The sequence below is a fragment of the Lepus europaeus genome, chromosome 2 (assembly GCF_033115175.1).
Source record: "Lepus europaeus isolate LE1 chromosome 2, mLepTim1.pri, whole genome shotgun sequence".
Lineage (NCBI taxonomy): Eukaryota > Metazoa > Chordata > Mammalia > Lagomorpha > Leporidae > Lepus > Lepus europaeus.
In genome coordinates this window covers 122301610-122321745 of record NC_084828.1, presented here as the reverse complement: position 1 = coordinate 122321745, position 20136 = coordinate 122301610, and the positions used below count along the sequence as shown (strand labels likewise).

At 37.3% G+C, this 20136-nt stretch overlaps 1 protein-coding gene across 1 annotated transcript in view; it reads left to right on the top strand.

Annotated features, from left to right (window-relative positions):
- The window catches only part of RSRC1 (arginine and serine rich coiled-coil 1), a 464346-nt gene extending 445627 nt beyond the window's left edge, over nt 1-18719 (top strand). Inside the window, exons 8-10 of the mRNA XM_062212576.1 lie at nt 4020-4126; nt 17649-17801; nt 18427-18719. Of these exons, the coding sequence (XP_062068560.1) occupies nt 4020-4126; nt 17649-17801; nt 18427-18519 (353 nt within the window). The 3' untranslated portion in view covers nt 18520-18719. The remainder of the gene's footprint in view (nt 1-4019; nt 4127-17648; nt 17802-18426) is intronic.
- Nucleotides 18720-20136: the final 1417 nt, after the last annotated feature.

Genomic DNA, 20136 nt, shown 5'->3' with positions numbered 1-20136 from the left:
AATTCATGGATGTTTCCCTTCTTGACTAATATTTGAGTCAATTTAATCTGAAAATAAGACAATCTTTTGTATTATTCATGTATTTGTAGCAATACTGTTAGTATATACATATTTTTTTTCCTCTGGAAAAATATTGTAAGTAACTCAGTAACTGTGGGGCCCACTGACCCAAATTCTTTATAACATAAAATGCTTTTTAACTTTAGGGAAATTCATAAAATATTAATATTCAAAAGGAGTCCGTTGAACATGAGATCTTGGTATGTCTGAGATAGCTTTCATGACTCCTTGCCTTTCATCCAATTACATCTTGGGCAATAGTGCCATCTGCTGTTCACAACTTAGAGTTACTAGGTCTATGTTTATATTCTACAAATGCAGTAGACTAAAAATTTGCCTTTACAAATGAAAGGTTTATATTGGATAGTCTCATCTTACCGTTTTTAAATTTGCATATAACTTGATAATGGTTTTAAATAAAACTTTGTAAACTTTGTGAAATTCATTACAAACATAACTTGAACTCATAGGAGAGGCTAATTTTTATAATGCAATGTCAGTAATAACTAATAAGATATTTGGTTTTAATTTTTCATAACAAAAGGAACAAATATAGTCTGTGCAGTTAGTATTGATTCTTTTCATCTGTAGTAACTTGGCTTTCTGATTCCCTTATTTCTTATTTTACTGTGAATTATATATTCCTTCTGATAACTGACAAACAACATATGCAAGTTCTATATTTCCCAATTGTGTGCTTATTTAAGAAAATCACCAAGTGCTAATGGATGTCTTTTCATGATTATCATTTTCATTCTCTCAGTAACTTTATTACTTGTCTATTTTTGCCATATGGCTGATAAATATAGGATACTGTAACATAAATGATAACTAGTTTTAAGACACATTTTTCACAATATTACAATTGACACATGATTTTTAAATACCAGATTGGCATGTATAATTAAAATTATCAATTTTTTTCCTATGTCTGTTGTTTTCAGACACCACAGAACTAAACTATTAAAAGGCTGAAAATGTAAGTCTTCCATGAATCTCTCAAATTTTAATTTAAACATCGCTTTCTTACAACCAGTAAAATGAATCCCACATTGAAAGATAAAAGCTATGCCGGTTTATTTTCATATTAGAAGTCAGGCAAACTGGCTTTTTCCTATCTGCCCTGTCACTTTGTTATTCCTGTGGTGATCTTTAAAGAAGCACAGTGAAAATGTTCTGTTTTTCTCTAATCTTTCTTCTTCTTTCCTTTATAATTCCTCCAGTGCTGTTTGTTAAGCATACTAGCCCTTGCCCAGCTTCAGCAATAACACTTTTATTTGTATCAGGAGCTGGTTGTATGTTCAAATTTAAAGCTACAAACACCACAAGCTTTAGACATCAAGTCTTGTTTGCGAGTTCACCTCTGACATTTAATACTAATGATGTGCTTTGCAAATCCAAATTGGAGGATATGTTAGAGAATACATTCCAAGGGATCCAATACTTGATATGTATGAGACATCATCCTGAAGTCAGAAATAATGTCTCTTGGTTGGGAATTAGTGATTATGAAATAATCGTAGTGAAACTAATTAAGACCAAGAGGAACAAATGTTTTCATATTGGCATTAAAACTGGATCTCATGGAATGGTACCCACTGTGACTTTACCCTGCTGTATTAACATTACTACATATGTGTAATTGTGTTAATATTAAGAAATTAGCTGGACAAAGAATCTCGTTTCACATACTGAGTACATTGCATAATTAGAATTCAAAGTAGCTTTTGTTCTAAAGGCCTGTAGAACTATTTGCTCTTCAGTGGCACTCTGTGTTTATGCTTGCATGTAAGCAAGACAGTGTATTCCACCCAAGATATGAGTGTTGCCTGTGGTGGCTGCTACTTCCAAACATTCCACTCACAGTTTCTCACTTGAGAAAAGACTGGCTATATCTTCCAGAGACACATCTTCGAAAGAGCTCTTTTCCACAAATAAACCAAAGCTTGCATAAGACTAGGTAATTGTAATTGTGATTAGCCAGAAGTTCAGACAAAGATCTTTCAGAAAACATTTCTATCTTAATTTATAAAGCCTACTTTCTTTTCATACTCTTTATATTTATCTCCATAGCAACTTTTAACCTTTTCAGTTGGAGCTTCTGGGATGTAACAATTTCTTTAATGTAAATAATTCTACTTGTCAAAAGAGTTATTACTGTGTGTGAGTGTGTGTTTTGTTTTGTTTTGAAATATATAGCTTTCTTGTTTTCTTTTAAAGACTTATTTATTTATTTGAAAGGCAGAGTTACAGAGAGAGAGAGAGAGAGAGAGAGAGAAGGAGAGACAGAGAGGGACCTTCCATCCACTGATTCACTGTTCAAATGGCTGCAATGGCCAGGCCGGAACCAGGAGCCAGGAGCTTCCTCCAGTTCTACCACGTGGGTGTGGGGACCCATCAGCACTGCAGATGGTGGCTTCACCTGCTGTGCCATAGCACCATTCCCCCAGCCCCGCTTTTTTTTTTTTTTTTTTTTTTTTTTTTTTTTTTTTTTTAAGCCGAGACAGAGGTCCTATCCGCTGGTTTGCTCCCCCAGATGCCTGAACCATCTATGGCTAGACCCAGGACAAAGCTGGGAGTCAAGAACTTAATCCAGGTCTCCCACATGAGTGGCAAGAACCCAATCACTTGAGCCATCATTGGCTCCCTCCCAGGGTGTACATCAATAGGAAGCTAGAATCAGATATGCGGCCTAGACTCAAACTCAGTCACTAACTATGGGATGCAGGTATTCCGGATGGAATCATAACTGCTGCACCAAATGCTTGCCTCTGCAGTTGTTTCTTAGAAAGAAAATCCAGTTTTTATCTGTGAAATCTAGATCCCAAAATTTTTAGTTGCCTTAACTGTGTAATGGCTCCTAATTCAGCTATAGATTCATACCTGCTTAGAGCAGAAGTTTAAACAGCAAGGCTGTGAACCATAATGTTATTTTTTTCCACCCAGCTGGCATGTAAAAAAGAAATGCAAGGGGCCAGCACTGTGGTATAGCAGGTAAAGCCACCACCTGCTGTGCTGGCATCCCATTTGGGCACCAGTTTGAGTCCCGGCTGCTCCACCTCCAATCCAGCTCTCTGCTATGGCCTGGGAAAGCAGTGGAGGATGGCCCAAGTGCTTGGGCCCCTGTACCCGCATGGGAGATCTGGAAGAACTCCTGGCACCTGGCACCTGGCTCCTGGCTCCTGGCTCCTGGCTCCTGGCTTCTGGCTTCGGATCGGCACAGCTCCAGCCATTGCGGCCATTTGGGGAGTGAACCCACGGATGGAAGACCTCTCTCTCTCTCTCTCTCTCTCTCTCTCTCTGCCTCTCCTTTTCTCTCTGTGTAACCCTGACTTTCAAATAGATAAATCTTTTTTAAAAAACTTAAAAGCCCTCCTACTATATTAGCATAGATTACCTGATCAAGAGTTCCTACTCAGCAATGTTTTATATTTTAGATGAGAGTCTTCCTAGGAATGTTATATTTGTGGATCTGGGGAGGGGCGAAGAATTTCTTTTTTTAAAAAATATTTATTTGAAAGAGTTACATGGAGAAGGAGAGGCAGAGAGAGAAAGAGAGAGAGAGAGAGAGGTCTTCCATCTGATGGTTCACTCCCCAATTGGCTGCAACGGCCAGAGCTGCACCAATCTGAAGCCAGGATCCTCTTCCAGGTCTCCCACGCGGGTGCAGGGGCCCAAGGACTTGGGCCATCTTCCACTGCTTTCCCAGGCCATAGCAGAGAACTGGATGAGAAGTAGAGCAGCCGGGTCTCGAACCGGCACCCATATGGGATGCAAGCACTGCAGGCAGTGGCCTTACCTGCTGCACCACAGGAATTTCTTGTTATAGTACAACTGTAATATCTTCATCATATTTCATAAGTAGTAAAATTTCCTCATAGAAAGAAAGAACATTGCTTAGATCGAGTGTTAACAAGCTTATACCAAGATACACTTACATTATACTCTTCTTTTTTTAGACCAAGCCACCCTGGTAGAACAAGTGAAAAGAGTAAAAGAAATTGAAGCTATTGAAAGTGATTCTTTTATTCAGCAGACATTCAGGTCAAGTAAAGAAGTCAAAAAGGTAAGTTTTCATCCAGGCATTATGAACCACACTTTGGGTGCCAACTGAAGAGATGCTTTAATAATGCATTTTTCTAAAATGTGAGTGCTTCCTCTAGTAGATGAAGAAGGCTTAGAGACTGTCAGGTTTGTTATTGAAAGAGAGAGAGAGAGAGAATGAATCAGAATCAGCTCAAGCTTAACTTGCATAAAAATATACTGTAAAAATGTGTCTGATGCCATTTTTATTTTATAATTCATGGAGAAGACAAAAAGTAAGATGTCAACTTTATGGTTCTTCTTTTTTTTTTTTTTTTTTTTTAATTAGAGTTAGACAGTGAGAGAGAGAGAGAAAGGTCTTCCTTCCATTGGTTCACCCCCCAAATGGCTGCTACGGCCGGTGTGCTGCACCGATCCAAAGCCAGGAGCCAGATGCTTTTCCTGGTCTTCCAAGTGGGTGCAGGCGCCCAAGCACTTAGGCCATCCTCCACTGTCTTCCCAGGTCACAGCAGAGAGCTGGACTGGAAGAGCAACTGGGGCTAGAACCCGGCGCCCATATAGGATGCCAGCACTGCAGGCGGAGGATTAACCAAGTGAGCCACAGCGCCGGCCCAACTTTATGGTTCTATAACAAGTAATAAGCATTTCATGAACATATATAGTTTTCTTTTCAAATATATACATCTATTTTTTGAATTGACTGCTAGAGAAAAATTAGAAACTTATACAAGTAGTAATATATATCTTCAGTCTTTGCCAGTTGGGTGTCACTCAACTCTACTAAGGAGGCTTTGATTGACATTTTATTTCTGTTGACTTTTCCTTAGTAAGACTGGTTTTAGGAATTTTCTTATGTTCTCCAATAGGAAAAGGCATTTTAAGGTAGAAACTTATTCTATAATAACATTCATGTAATAAAGATATGGTTATAATTACCACTTGTTCTCAAATATTCTATATCTATAAGTATATTTATGGCTGTATTACTGATGAATGTAACATTTATTAATTTTTCCTCTGATGTCAGATATTTAAGTAGTTTTAAGTTTAGAAGTATAACATAAATGCTTGCAAATAATCATTACTATCTTCTTAAAATAAAACTTTCAAGTTGGAGTTCTTTGTTAAAAGTTGACATTGTTTATTTTAGCACATATCCAAAGTCATCCACCAAAAGCGCTGTACCAGTTCAAATCTCACCCAAAAGTGCAAAATGTCTGCCTCTCACACCATGGTTAACACAAGGTCCTATCAGCCAGTTTCATTTCTACTAATCTGATAGGTGAAAACAGACATATTGTTTTCATTAGCACTCTCGTTGTTACTAGTTATCTTTCAATGACTAGACACTTTTTAAGTAATTAATTCATGAGATAGAAATTGAGCATGTGTTATGTGCTAGGCACAGAACCCAGTAGCCTTGGATAATCTATAGTACCTGCGTTGTCAGTATGTTGATTGCATTTGAACTTTTGATAGTTTGACATCACAATGCCTGAAAAATGGAGCTGTGAAATTCATAATCATAAAAATACTTGCCCATTAGTTAATCTTGCTTGCATATTTTTTTTCATTTATTAAACTTTTATTTAATGAATACAAATTTCCAAAGTACAGCTTATGGGTTACAGTGGCTTCCCCCCTCCCATAACTTCCCTCCCACCCTCAACCCTCCCCTTTCCCGCTCCCTCTCCCCTTCCATTCGCATCAAGATTCATTTTCAATTCTCTTTATATACAGAAGATCAGTTTAGTATATATTAGGTAAAGATTTAAACAGTTTGCCCCCATATAGCAACACGAAATGAAAAAAATACTGTTAGAGTACTAGTTATAGCATTAAATAACAGTGCACAGCACATTAAAGACAGAGATCCTACATAATATTTTTTTTTAAAAATTAATTAATTTTCTATGCCATTTCCAATTTAACACCAGGTTTTTTTTTTTTTCATTTCCAATTCTCTTTATATACAGAAGATCGATTCAGTATATAATTAGTAAAGATCTCATCAGTTTGTACCCACACAGAGACACAAAGTGTAAAAATACTGTTTCAGTACTAGTTATAGCATCACTGCACATTAGACAACACATTAAGGACAGATCCCACATGGGATGTAAGTACATAGTGACTTCTGTTGCTGACTTAACAATTTGACACTCCTGTTCATGGCGTCAGTAATCTCCCTAGGCTCTAGTCATGAGTTGCCATGGCTATGGAAGCCTTTAGAGTTCGCTGACTTTGATCTTATTCCGATAGGGTCATAGTCAAAGTGGAAGTTCTCTCCTCCCTTCAGAGAAAGGTACCTCCTTCTTTGATGGCCCCGTTCTTTCCACTGGGATCTCACTCACAGAGATCTTTCATTTAGGTCTTCTTTTTTTTCTTTTCCATGGTATCTTGGCTTTCCATTAATCTTGCTTGCATATTATAAGGCCATTTATACTTACAGAATTACTGGGACTACTTTTTTTTTTTTAAGATTTATTTATTTAATTGAAAGTCAGAGTGAGAAGGAGAGGCAGAGAGAGAGAGAGAGAGAGAGAGAGATCTTCCATCCCTGGTTCACTCCCCAAAGTGGAGTCACCGGCTTCAGCCATGAATGGCTTCACCGGCTGCAGCTGTACCGATCCGGACCCAGGATCCAGGAGCTTCTTCCGGGTCTCCCACATGGGTTCAGGGGCCCAAGGTCGTGGGCCATCTTCTACTGCTTTCCCAGACCATAGCAGAGTGCTAGATCTGAAGTAGAGCAGCCGGGACTCGAACTGGCACCCATATGGAATGCCAGCACTGCAGGTGGCAGCTTCAGCCGCTACACCACAGCACCGGCCCCTGGGATTATTTTTGAAGGTTTATTTATTTATTTGAAAGGCAGAGTGACAGAGACAGAAAGAGAGACATGGCGGGGGTCAGGGGTGGGGGAGTGAGGAGTGGGGATGGGATCATTCATACACTGGTTCATTCTCAAAATGTCCCCAAGAACTGGGGCTATTCCAGGCCGAACTCCATCCAGTTTTCTTCATGGGTGGCAGAGACTCAAGTACTTCAGCCACCACCTGCTGCCTCCCATGAAAATTAGTAAAAAGCTAGAGCGGAAGGAGAATAGCCCAGACTCAAACCAACCAAACACTCCAATCTGGGTGCACACATCCCAAACAGCAACTTAATCTGTACACCCACCTCTAAAATTTATTTTTTTAATTTATTTTCCTACTATTTATTTTCTGAAATTCACCCTGATTTGTCAGTTCTCATTTGACTCTTTTATAATAAATTAGAATTTTCTTTCTGTAGAAATACTTATTCTTCCATGGTCATTATACTGAGTTTTCTTCTAAACAGTTTTTTCCTGTTTGATACAATTGCTATTGTTTCTCTTTAGATTTCTTTTTAATTCAGTCCCTCTCTTTCAAGAAAGTGTGCATTGAAAGGTAGGAAGTGGTGCCAACAGGAGAATGTGCTGAAAAAAAAAGCCTTAGGAAATAGCATTTACATTGGTGAATGCACAGTAGTCTAAAGTCTTAGTCATCCAACATTAGACTTTTTTTTATTAGTCATAATACTTTGAAATGATCAGAACAGCAGTGATAGGCTAACAATGAGTAATTTCTCAGTCTATTGAAATATAAAATAGAAGGAAAATATATTAGTTCAGAAAGTGATATCCCTTGCTAGTTTCTAAAATATCTGTGTCTGTAATATAACACAGAGATTCAGGATGCCCAAGAAGCTGAATTATTTATGAGGAGATTACTTAGCAAAGGGAGGTAAATTATCTTGAGGACTATTTCATCTAGATCATGGGGAGATATGATAGGCTATCCCTGATGCATAGCAACAATTAACTGTCTTGATGACTGAATTACCCATGATGCTAGTTTTAACATCTTTCCTCTGGACAGTTCTATATGCTTTGGTATGAAGTTTGTACCTTTGAAAAAGCTCTTCTATGCCAGTCATCCCTTCAGTTGATACAGTCTTTCTTTACCTGCGTTAATTCCACTAATTAAGCTATGGAGCTGTTACCAGAAAAGTGGCTATTATCAGTGACATGCTAGACACTATGTTTCCTGCAGCCTGTATTGATTGAACTAGTTTAACTCTCTAAAACCATTTTTCTGTCTGAGTATAGAATCTGATAGCTCCTGTTATATCATTAACTTTAAGATCCAAGATACAACTTGTTTTCAAACTGTTGTTACAGAGTGGTTTCTTAGCAGTTATTCGATCCTGTTATTGTTACATCTGGCAGATGACTGCCTGCCTATGTTGGAAAGGAGAGTAAATAACCTTATGCCTGGGGGCCTTTAGTTCTTTTACTTGGAAGTACATTGTAAAACTAATTTTTCCTAACAGAACCACCAGGTGGCAGTGATACTCAAAACCACGTTTGATTATGGCCATGTTGAGGCTTTGTTTTATCGTCAAAATAAACTTTTCTTTGACAGTTTTAATCACTTAAATAAAGAAGAAATCAATATTTCTCCCCTCATATTATTAGCATCCATTTTTAAGTAATAATTTCCATCTGTGATCCTAACCATTGAGAGCTTCACTTTCTACAAGTATGTGCTTATGTACTTCTCAAAGAAAATGTTAAGGTATTGTGTAGACATTGTGTCTTTGGCAACTGGAATAGTAACTCAGCATCATTTCAAGGCAACTCAACATGGACTGCCAGCCTCCTGTCCAGGTCTTATCACAGCATGGCTGAGATATGCAAAATTATACACACATCAATTGGCATACTTCCCACTTTCCTCTATGCAGAATGTTGAGCTTTACTAGTAGATGTTCTCAGCTTTATGAAGAATCAGTGTAACCTATCACATAGGACCATGAGCCTTCTCAAACCAGTGTGTTGTAAACTTACACATGCTTGAGACCTTGGCTTCAAAATATGAGAAAGCTGTCAGATCAATCTAATACATATTTCTTTACATGCATATAAAAATTAATATTTTAATTTCCATGTGTTTCTAAATTTTGTGTTGTTCTTACTGTTGATTTCTAGTTTTATGCCTTTGTGGTCTGAGAAGATATAGAGTATGATTTCAACCTTTTTAAATTTACTGAGACTTGGCCGGCGCCGCGGCTCACTAGGCTAATCCTCCGCCTTGCGGCGCCGGCACACTGGGTTCTAGTCCCGGTCGGGGCACCGGATTCTGTCCCGGTTGCCCCTCTTCCAGGCCAGCTCTCTGCTGTGGCCAGGGAGTGCAGTGGAGGATGGCCCAAGTCCTTGGGCCCTGCACCCCATGGGAGACCAGGGGAAGCACCTGGCTCCTGCCATCGGATCAGCGCGGTGCGCCGGCCGCAGCGGCCATTGGAGGGTAAACCAACGGCAAAAGGAAGACCTTTCTCTCTGTCTCTCTCTCTCACTATCCACTCTGCCTGTCAAAAAAAAAAAAATGCTTTAAAAATTTACTGAGACTTTATTTGTGGCCTAATGTATGGCCTATGCTAGAGAATGTTCCATGTGCCAATGAGAAGAATATATATGCTGTTGGGTGAAATGTTCTGAAGATGTGTGTAAGGGTCATTTCCTTAAAGTATGGTTCAACCCTGATTTATCTTGTTGATTTTCTGTCTGGGTGATATGGCAATTGATGACAGTAAAGTGTTAAAGTCCCCACTATTATTGTACTTGAGTCTGTCTCTCCCTTTAGGTCTAATAATATTTGTTGTATATATCTGAGTGATCTTATGGTAGGGGCAGATATATTTGTGATTGTTAGATCAAAGGTCTTTCTAAATTTATCCATTTATCAACATATAATATCCTCCTTAATTTCATTTTACCGTTTTTGATTTGAAGTCTGATATATCTGATATGAGTATAGCTACTGCTACCTGTTTCTGGCTTCCATTTACATGGTATATCTTTTTCCAGCCCTTTATTTTAAGTCTATGTGTGTCTTTATCTGTGAAGTAAATTTATTGTAGACAGCATATAGTTGGGTCTTATTTTTTACCCATTCAGCAAACTGTATCTTTTGACTGGGGTTAAATCTATTTATATGCAAGGTTAATATTGATAGATAAGAAATAACTCCTGTCATTTGGTTGATTGTTCCTGTTCTGTTAGTGAATGTGGTACTGTCACGTGTTTTCATAATGTTTGCTTATAACACAAGACTCCTGTCAGGATTTCTTACAAGGCTAGTCTAGTGGTAATGAATTCTCCCAGGGGTTTTTGTTTTTTGTTTTTTAAATATCTTACTTATTTCTCCTTCACTTATAAAGAATAGCTTTGCCAGATAAAATATTATTGATTGCAAGTTGTTTTTTTTTTTCTTCTAACATCTGGAAATATATATTGTCTTCAGGCCTGTATGGTTTCTGTTGAGAAGTCTGTTAGTCTAATTTACTTTCCTTGCTATGTAGCTTGACTTTTTTCTTTCACTGTATTTTGGATTCTCTCCTTTTTCTTATCTTTTGACAATTTGACTGTATTATACCTAGGAGAAAACTTTTTTTTATTGACTTTGTTTGGGGTTCCTTAAGCTTCCTGCATCTGGATGAACATATCTGTTTCAAGAATTGGGAAATTGAAGATTATTATTTGGTTCAGCTTGTTCTCAGTGATTTTTTTTTCTTCTCTCTCCTTGAGGTATCCTTATCATATAAAATTTGTTCTCTTAATGGTATCCCATATGTCACATAGGCTTTTTTTTTTTAATTCTTTTTCATTTTCTCTCTTTCTCTCTCTTTTTCTTTTATCTGACTGTACTACTTCAAAAGTCTTGTCCTACAGATCACAAATTCTTTCCTACACTTGGTATATTGTGCTTTTGAAGCTCTCATTGATATTTTTTATTTCACTGATTGAAGTTATCAGCTCCAACATTCCTATTTGGTTCTTTTAAATTATTTCTTTTAATTGACCTTCTCATCCTGTTATCTATTGTTTTCCTCACTTCTTTAAGCTATCGATCTCTATTTGAAGAAACTAAAAAGGAAATAAAAAACTTCCTTGAAAAAAAGTGAAAATGAAAACACAAATATCAAAACCTGTGAGGTACAACAAAAGCAGATTTAGAAAGAAAGTTTATAGCGGTATATTGCTTACTCTGAAAAAATAGATCTCAAATGAACAATCTAATGATGCATTTCAAATATTTAGAAAAATAAAACTCAAAATTAGCAGGAGGTGGAAAATAATAAGAATCAGAGAAATAATCACAGAAATAAATGAAATTGGGGAAAAATACAGAAAATAAACAAAATGAAAAGTTGGTTTTTTGAGATTGAAAAAAATAGACAAATCTTTAAGCAGACCAACAAGAAAAAAAAGAGAGAAAAGTCAAATAAATATAATTACAGATGAAAAAGGAGACATTACAACCAATACTACTGAAATACAAAGGATTATAAGAAACTACTATGTGAAATTGACATCTTTTCATTTTATTGTTTATAGCCCTTGGTGATATTCCTGTGGAACTATGGTCTTTTTACTTTTTACATGTTGAATTCTTTGTTTAGTGGAACATTAAGCATTTGGTTATAATGTAAATTAAAAATACATTATCTCAAAATAAAAAAGCTAGTAGAATACTTATATGCTAACAGACTGGAATATGCCAAGGAAATGGATAAATTCCTGGATACATATAACCTACCATGATTAACTCAAGAAGATATAGAAAGTCTAAACAAAAACAGACCTATAACCAGTAACGAGATTGAAGCAATAATTAAAAGTCTCTCATCAAAGAAAAGTCCAGGACCTGATGGATTCATTGCTGAATTCTACAAAATACTTAAAGAGGAACTAACCACAATACTTTTTAAATTATTTCAAAGTATTCAAAAGTTTGGAACTCTGCCAAGTCTTTTTTACAAGGCCAGCATCACTCTGATACTAAAACCAGACAAAGACACACAACACAAACAGAAAACCATAGACCATTATAGTTACAAAAATGTTCCACAAATTATTAGCAAACCAAATCCAACACTACATCAAAAAGATTATGCATTACTATCAAGTGCATTTATTCCAGAGATGCAAATGTGGTTCAATATTCACAAATCAATAAATGTCGTAAATCACATCAAAAGACTGAAGAACAAAATCTGTATGATCATCTCAATAAATGCAGAGAAAGCACTTGATAAAATTTGACATCCCTTCTTGATAAAACCCCTCTACAAATTAGGTATAGAAGGAACATACCTCAAAATTGTATAAGGCTATTATATATGACAAACCAATAGCCAGTGTCATGCTGAAAGGGAAAAGCTGAAAGCATTTCCCCTCAGATCTTGAACAAGACAAGGATGTTCAGTTTCACCACTCTTACTCAGATTAGTACAGGAAGTATTAACGAGCAATTAAGGAGGAGAAAGAAAGAAAGGGCATCAAAATGTCAAGGGAGGCGAACAAAGTCTCCATCTTTGCAGGTGATGTGATGTTGTACATGGAAAATCCTAAACAGTCCACCAAAAAGCTGTTAGAACTGCTAAGTCAATTCACTAATCTTGAGATACAAACTCAACATACTAAAAACAGTAGCATTTTTATGTACTAACAATGATCTTGCTGAAAAAGAAATCAGAAAAGCAATCTTGGGGCCAGCACTGTAGCGCAGTGGATTAAAGCCCTGGCCTGCAGTGCCACCATCCAATAAGGACGCCAGTTTGATTCCTGGCTTCTCCACTTCTGATCTAGCTTCCTGCTGATGCACCTGGAAAATCAACAGAGAATGGCCCAGGTCCTTGGGCTTCTGCACCCACCCGGGAGACCTGGAATAAGCTCCTGCTCCTGGCTTCAGATCAGCTCAGCTACAGCCATTGCAGCCATTTGGGAAGTGAACCAGCAGATGGAAGCCCTCTCCCTCTCTACCTCTACCTCTCTCTATATCTCTGTCTTTCAAATAAATAAAGTAAATCTGAAAAAAAAGAAAATCAGTATCATTCACAATAACCACAAAAAGTCAAATATTTAGGAATAAATTTAGCCAAAAAAGTGAAAGATCTCTACAATGTAAATTAAAAAACATTGATGAAAGTAAACATCAAGGGCACAGAAAAGTAGTAAGATATTCTTTGCTGTTGGATCAGAAAAATTAGTATCACTAAAATGCTTGTATTATCTAAAGTAATCTACAGATTCAATGTAATCCCTATCAAAATAACAATGACATTGTTAACAGAGTAAGAAAAAACATTCTGAAAATTCATATGAAATCACACACACACAAAAAAAATATGAGAATAACCAGATCAAACATGAGCAAAACAGAATCGAGCTTGGAAGCATCACGAATACTGGCAGTGACGTGGACAAAGGGGAACTGTTATACACCATTCATGGGAATATAAATTAGTGCAGCCACTATGAAAAACAGTATGGAGATTCCATTAAAAACTAGAAATGGGGAATAGCATTGTGGTATAGCAGGTAAAACCACTGCCTGCAATGCCAGCTTCCCACATGGGCACCAGTTTGTGTCCCAGGTGCTCCACTTCCTATCCAGCTCCCAGGAAAAGCAGGGAAATGTGGCCCACATGTTTGGGTTCCTGCCACCCACATTGGAGACCCAGATGAAGCTCCTGGCTCCTGCCTTAGGCATGACCAAAGGCTGGCTGTTGTAGCTGTCTCAGGAGTGAACCACTGGGTAGAAGATATATATATATATATATATATATATATATATATATATATATATATATATATCCCTCTCCCTCTTTACTTCCCTCTCTCTGTAACTCTGACTTTCAAAATAAATAAATCTTTTAAGAAACAAAAACTGGAAATGGAGCAGCCATGTTGATCCAACAATTCCACTACTGGGTATGTACCCAAAAGACACAGACTCATCAAAGAGTTAACTCCTTCACCATGTTTATAGCAACACTGTTCACAGTAGCCAATATATGGAATCAACTAAGGTGTCCATCATCAGATGAATGGATAAAGAAAACGTGGCATGTGTACACACTGAAATACTATTCAACTAAAAAAAGAATGATTCCTGTCCTTTGTTTGCAGCAAAATAGGTGGAACTGGTGGACATCATGTTGAGTAAAACAAGCCAGACAAGAAAGACAGATACCATATTTTCTCCTTTATATTTGGGAGCTAAATTTTTTTTTAAAATATGAACACAGAATGTTGATTACTAGAGGCTAGGAATCCAAAAATATTTTTGGATTAAAACAATAGAGGAACTTGGGTGTGGTTCATTATTGGTGGCAAACATATTAATATGAGATGTTAATAGGGGCCATGGGGTGAGGTATATTTGGGAACTCTTTGTAAAGATTAAGTTTATGGAAAAAAAACTTACACCAAAATAAATAAAAAGATTTTGAAAAAAGTATTTTGATTAGCATTATTAGTAGTTAGCTTTATTATTCATAAATACCTCCATATTTAAAAACAGCTTATAGAATAGATTTTTCTTATTTTGCTTGACTTCTTAAACATAACTACCCAAACTATCTAGCCTTCAGGGCCTTGTTTCATGATATAAATCTTTCCTATAGCTGTAGACCAGCTCTCATCACCATAAAAACAAATTATTTGATTGAATAAAATACTTCAGATGATATTTTGAAGGTGGATCTTGACTTCATCACCTGCAAAATAGCTCAGAATTTGTTTCCTTTCAACTGTCTGCAGCCACAACCCTAATCCAAGTCATCTCCTCACTTGGTACCTAGGTCGCAGCCCTTCATAAATCATCCTGTTCTTCTTGCATTTCTCAGTACAGAACCTACCTAGCAACCAGAACAATCTTTTTGAGCTTCTGGTACTGACCAACACAGAATAACTGGTTTCAAATTCATCCTCTCATCATAAACAACTATAGAACTTAACAAGAAACATGAGGCTTTATTTTCAGACATCAAATAATAGCCCACACAGGACTGGTGATCTTTGAGAGAAGGGAAACAAGATGAGTCCCAAAATGTCCAAAGTTTTGCCTGGGAGCAGTTTCCTGCTGTGTTTCTAGGAGGTGATACCCAAGCAGAGTGATGATGTGGCTGAGTTAAAGAAGCAGTGACCCTAGTTCTGGACTGAAGTGTCCCATTGCTTACTGTGCACCTCTGGCCTGTCTGATATTCGGACACACCCAGGTGTTCCCCACCTGAGATCTTTGTAGTCAGCCCTCAGTCCAGAGCAATAATCCTGTTCCTCCTCACAGACCTGGCTCCTTCTCATTCTCCAGGTCTTAAATTTCACCTGAGAGACAGTGCTTCTATATACTCCGCCAAAAGTAGACCCTCCTCCCGGGTCCCCGTCATTCTCTGTGTCAGCACCTTTTTTACTGCTTGAGAGCATGTGCTACAATTGGTGATTGTGTATTTATTTTGGTATTTATCTGTTTTTCATCATCTACTGCATTAGCAACATGTAACCTCCACTTGGCACAGAGACCCTATCTGTTTTTTCTTCCTGTGCACCCAGTGCTTAACAATTAGGAGTGCTCAGTAAGTACTGGGTAAGTAGATGAGTTTCCAACTCTAAGATAAATGACTAAGAAAGGAGTAACTAATTCACGCCTGTGTCATTCCGCACAGATTTTCCCCAGTGATGTCTGTTTTGTTCTTCCTTCAGTGAATAGATATTCCAAGTAGGTATTTCTTTTCAAAAGAAAATAGAAATTGAGGAAGAATAAGTTCAGAACCAGTAGATCTAGAAAAACACTACATAGTGGAATTAACCTCCCTTTCATCTTGGGTGGGTTTTTTATTTTAATTTCTACTTTCAGATTCTAATCCATATCATTTTATCCCTGCAACATTATGCTAATGAGTCACTTTCCTGGCTTTCTGTCTCAGCAAAGAAGATGTTGAAGTTTGCCTGAGTGAGCACTATACTGTTGGCTATGTCAAGGCAGGAACAATGCTTTATCAGTCTTCGTGTCCCTAGCACTTAGTGCACTGCACAGTATGTAGTGAACTCTCAGTAAATGGGGAATGAATTGAGTGTCTACAGTTTGCCAGATGTTGGAAGAAATCCTACAGTATTTTTTTCAAAGATATGACATTATTTTTTCTGAACACTTCTATATATTTTTAATATTTTAATTAGCCTTAAGAGATAAACTTTGAGTCCATCAGCTGATGAGTGGATACATAAAATGAGGTAGAGCAATACAATGAAATATTATTTGGCACTAAAAAGGAATGCATTATTGATGCATGCTGCAACAAGGATGAACCTTAAAATCATTATTCAGAATGAAAGAACCAGTCACATTAGGCCACCTATTTTATGAAATAAAATATCTTTTAAAATTCATATCTAGGGGCTGGCGCTGTGGTGCAGTGGGTTAATGCCCTGGCCTGAAGCGCCGGCATCCCCTATGAGCGCTAGTTCTAGTTCCGGCTGCTCCACTTCCGATCCAGCTCTCTGCTATGACCTGGGAAAGCAGTAGAAGAAGGCCCATGTCCTTGGGCCCTGAACCCCCTGGGAGACCTGGAAGAAGCTCCTGACTCCTGGCTTCAGATCAGCGCAGCTCCAGCCGTTGCAGCCAGTTGGGGAGTGAACCATCAGATGGAAGACCTCTCTCTCTCTCTCTCTCTCTCTCTCTCTCTCTGCCTCTCTTCTCTCTGTGTAACTCTGACTTTCAAATAAATAAATCTTTTTAAAAAATATGAAATATCTAGAATAGGAAAACTCACAGAGAGTAGATTAGTGGTTGCCTGGGAGTGAAAAGGTTAGGGGGAATGGAGAACAGTTGCTCATAGGTATGGGGTATAGGGGAAGGATGATGAAAATGTTCTAAAGTTGGCTGAAATAGTTGGCGCTCAATTCTGTGAGTATGCGTATTGCCTCTGATTGGAGTATATACTTTGGATGGGTGAGCTGTGTGGTACACACAGCCAAAATTGTGCCAGAGTAAAACTGTATTGAAAAAATAATAATAAATGAAAAACCCTTGAATTTTCTTTTAATACCTAAAGAGGCTAACTAAATGCTGAATATTTGTTGCAATCTTGGTTTGATTAATATTATTTATTTATTTGAGAAACAAAGAAAAAAAAAACAGAGTTTCTACCCACTGTTTCATTCCCCAAATACACACAAAGAGCTGGGCTGGGCCAGGGCCTGGGCTGGAGCCAGGAATGGGGAACACAATCTATGTCTCCCACAAAGTTGGCAGGAACGCAGTTATTGAGCCATCACCCCTGCCTCATGGGTTCTGCATTGGCAGAAGGCTGGAGTCAGAACTCAAACCCAGGTACTCTGATGTGGGACACAGGTATCTCAACCACTAGGCTAAATGCTTGCCCTGATGAATAGGATTTAGATATAAATAAATATGCATATGTTTCAATAGTATAGACTCACAAGCACCAATTTCTTAAGAAAAATTGCACATTATAAGAAATGATAAACATTTCCCCAGCATTTTTTTTTGTTTTTTGTTTTATGAATTATTTCTCATTCAGTAATATGGAACTTTTTGAGATGGATGTCACCTCAAAGGAGACTAATCATACAATTATCATTAAAAATCAGAAATATTATTAAAGAAAAATTCTAATTGTGTATTGCTTAAATTATTGTATGTTGTGCCTCTCAGTCAGTGGAACCTACTGAAGTGAAACATGCGACTTCAACATCAGGACCAGCATCAGTACTTGCTGATCCACCCAGTACTGAAAAAGAAATAGACACTACCAGCATCCCTACTGCAATCAAGTACCAAGATGACAATTCTCTGGCCCATCCAAATGTAAGATCTGAAACCTTAAGAATGTCAATCAAACCATAGTTAACTGAAATCAAACTGTCCTTTTGTGATAGCACTCAGACAATTATAGGAAATGGTTTGTATGTTCCTATTTGCTAAAAGTAGGCTGCTGGCCCTCAACCCTTCAGCTATTACATATATTTGAATCCAGTATAGTCCCACTCATGTTGTGTAGCTTCTAGAAATATTCTTTGTGTGGCTAAGACAAGTAGGCAGAGATTAGTTAAAAAAAAATCGCACTAAAAATTCTAATCCTAGTTTAACTCTTGTTAATTGACTGTGAACATGTTGCTAATGTCATATTTGGTGTCTTCCATCAAATGTTGTAATTTCACTGTATCTCTCAGAAAGGTTATCAGAAATGAACCTCACAAATGAAAGTTGTAAAATCATTAACCAATGATGTTGATGTCGATCATTTTACTACAAGACTTTCTGTGCAATATTAATGCCAAATAGATGGTCTTCATTTCAAAAGTCATCAAGAGTTAAACAGTATCCAAATCTTGTGCTGAGAGATACATTATAAAAAAGCGATTTGTATCATATTAGGTCAAATGCAAGTCAATAGCAGACAATAACATGCTTTCTTTTCCTTTTCTTTCAGTTATTTGTTGACAAAGCTGATGCTGAGGAAAAGTGGTTCAAGAGATTAATTGCACTCCGACAGGAAAGGCTAATGGGCAGTCCAGTGGCTTAAGTAAATACACATGTTGTTGAATTGACAGTACCATTGAAAAGTCAGGTTTTTAAATCCCAATATTAACTTTTTACTCTTAGAAACAATTTAGCAGGTGTATTCTCATTTCATTCTTCTCTCTTATAGGCTCAAATATTTGTTGATTTGATTTAAATAAAACATTGCATATAATTAATGTAAAATGTTAAGAAGCATGAAAATGTAATGGTATTAATAAAGTCAAAAAATGTCAACACTAAAATAAGTGGTACATGGTGTTTCTTATTACAATTTGAAAACTGTCAAGTTCACATTTAAAGATGTATTTTTATTAATTATGCACATTTAAAAATCAAATTTTATGCTATGAGATTCCATCTTCCATGTATTACAAGACCGTTGTTGTTTTTTTTTTTTTGTAACGTTTTCTGTTTTTATTTTTTTTTTTTATTTTTTATTTTGACAGGCAGTGTTAGAGAGACAGAGAGAAAGGTCTTCCTTCTGCTGGTTCACTCCCCAAATGGCCGCTACAGCCAGCGCACTGCGCCAATCCAAAGCCAGGAGCCAGGTGCTTCCTCTTGGTCTCCCATGAGGGTGCAAGGCCCAAGCACTTGGGCCATCCTCCACTGCCTTCCCAGGCCACTGCAGAGAGCTGGACTGGAAGAGGAGCAACCGGGACAGAATCCGGCGCCCCGACCGGGACTAGAACCCGGGGTGCTGGCACCGCAGCTGGAGGATTAGCCTAGTGAGCCATGGCGCCGGCCATAAGACCATTTTTGATTCCTGTATTTCACCTTATTAGAAATTTTTATCACAATAAAAAGCATCCTAAATTATCTACCAGAGTATACATGTTAAACTGTAAAGGAATAGCGTGTTTACTGAAAATTAAATAGATGGATGATTTTTGCTTAAAGATCCATTTGTGCTAGGTGCTCCTTTTTGAAACAGGTCAGCAGATTCCAGCTCATGCTTTAGAAATCACATGTTCATGCTAGACCTAACCAGTTGACCAGACACCATAATGGGGAAGTCATTTTTGAGAAAATTGGTGAGCGTTCTCACTTGAGTCTTAACCAACTGCTGTTCCCTGCAGAGGAAGCAGCTAAGTGTTCTTATGATAAGGCTCTCAGTGTAGAATACCTTTCTCTGGTAGCAGAATGACAATCAACTCTGCATTCTGTACTGAACACCCAGAGATAAGGACTTCAGACTTTGCTTTGCAAAACTGATCATCAACAGCTGACGTGACTGTTTCTCTTTACTATTTTGTTCTGTTTCCCGTTCTCGCTCTTGTTGAGTCTATAAGAATACAGGATAAACATGAAAAGTCTTTGGAATAGGATTACCAACACAGAGGACATTTTAATGCTGACTTTTTTGTATTTTTAGACCTACTAAAATTCTAATCTCTGTCAAAAATGAAAAAATAAAGAGCTTAAACTCAGATACCAATGGTATGGAAAATATACCAATGTCAAATACTTGTTTTCATAAACAGATATTTTTTCATTTTAAATAGAAGTTTGTGTACTTTTTGCTTAGCTGTATCCAGTATGAATTCAGTTTTGTGTAGGTTTTAAATAGATATGCAAATTTTAATGGCTTCAAAAAGGTATTACAATTTCTAAAATATTT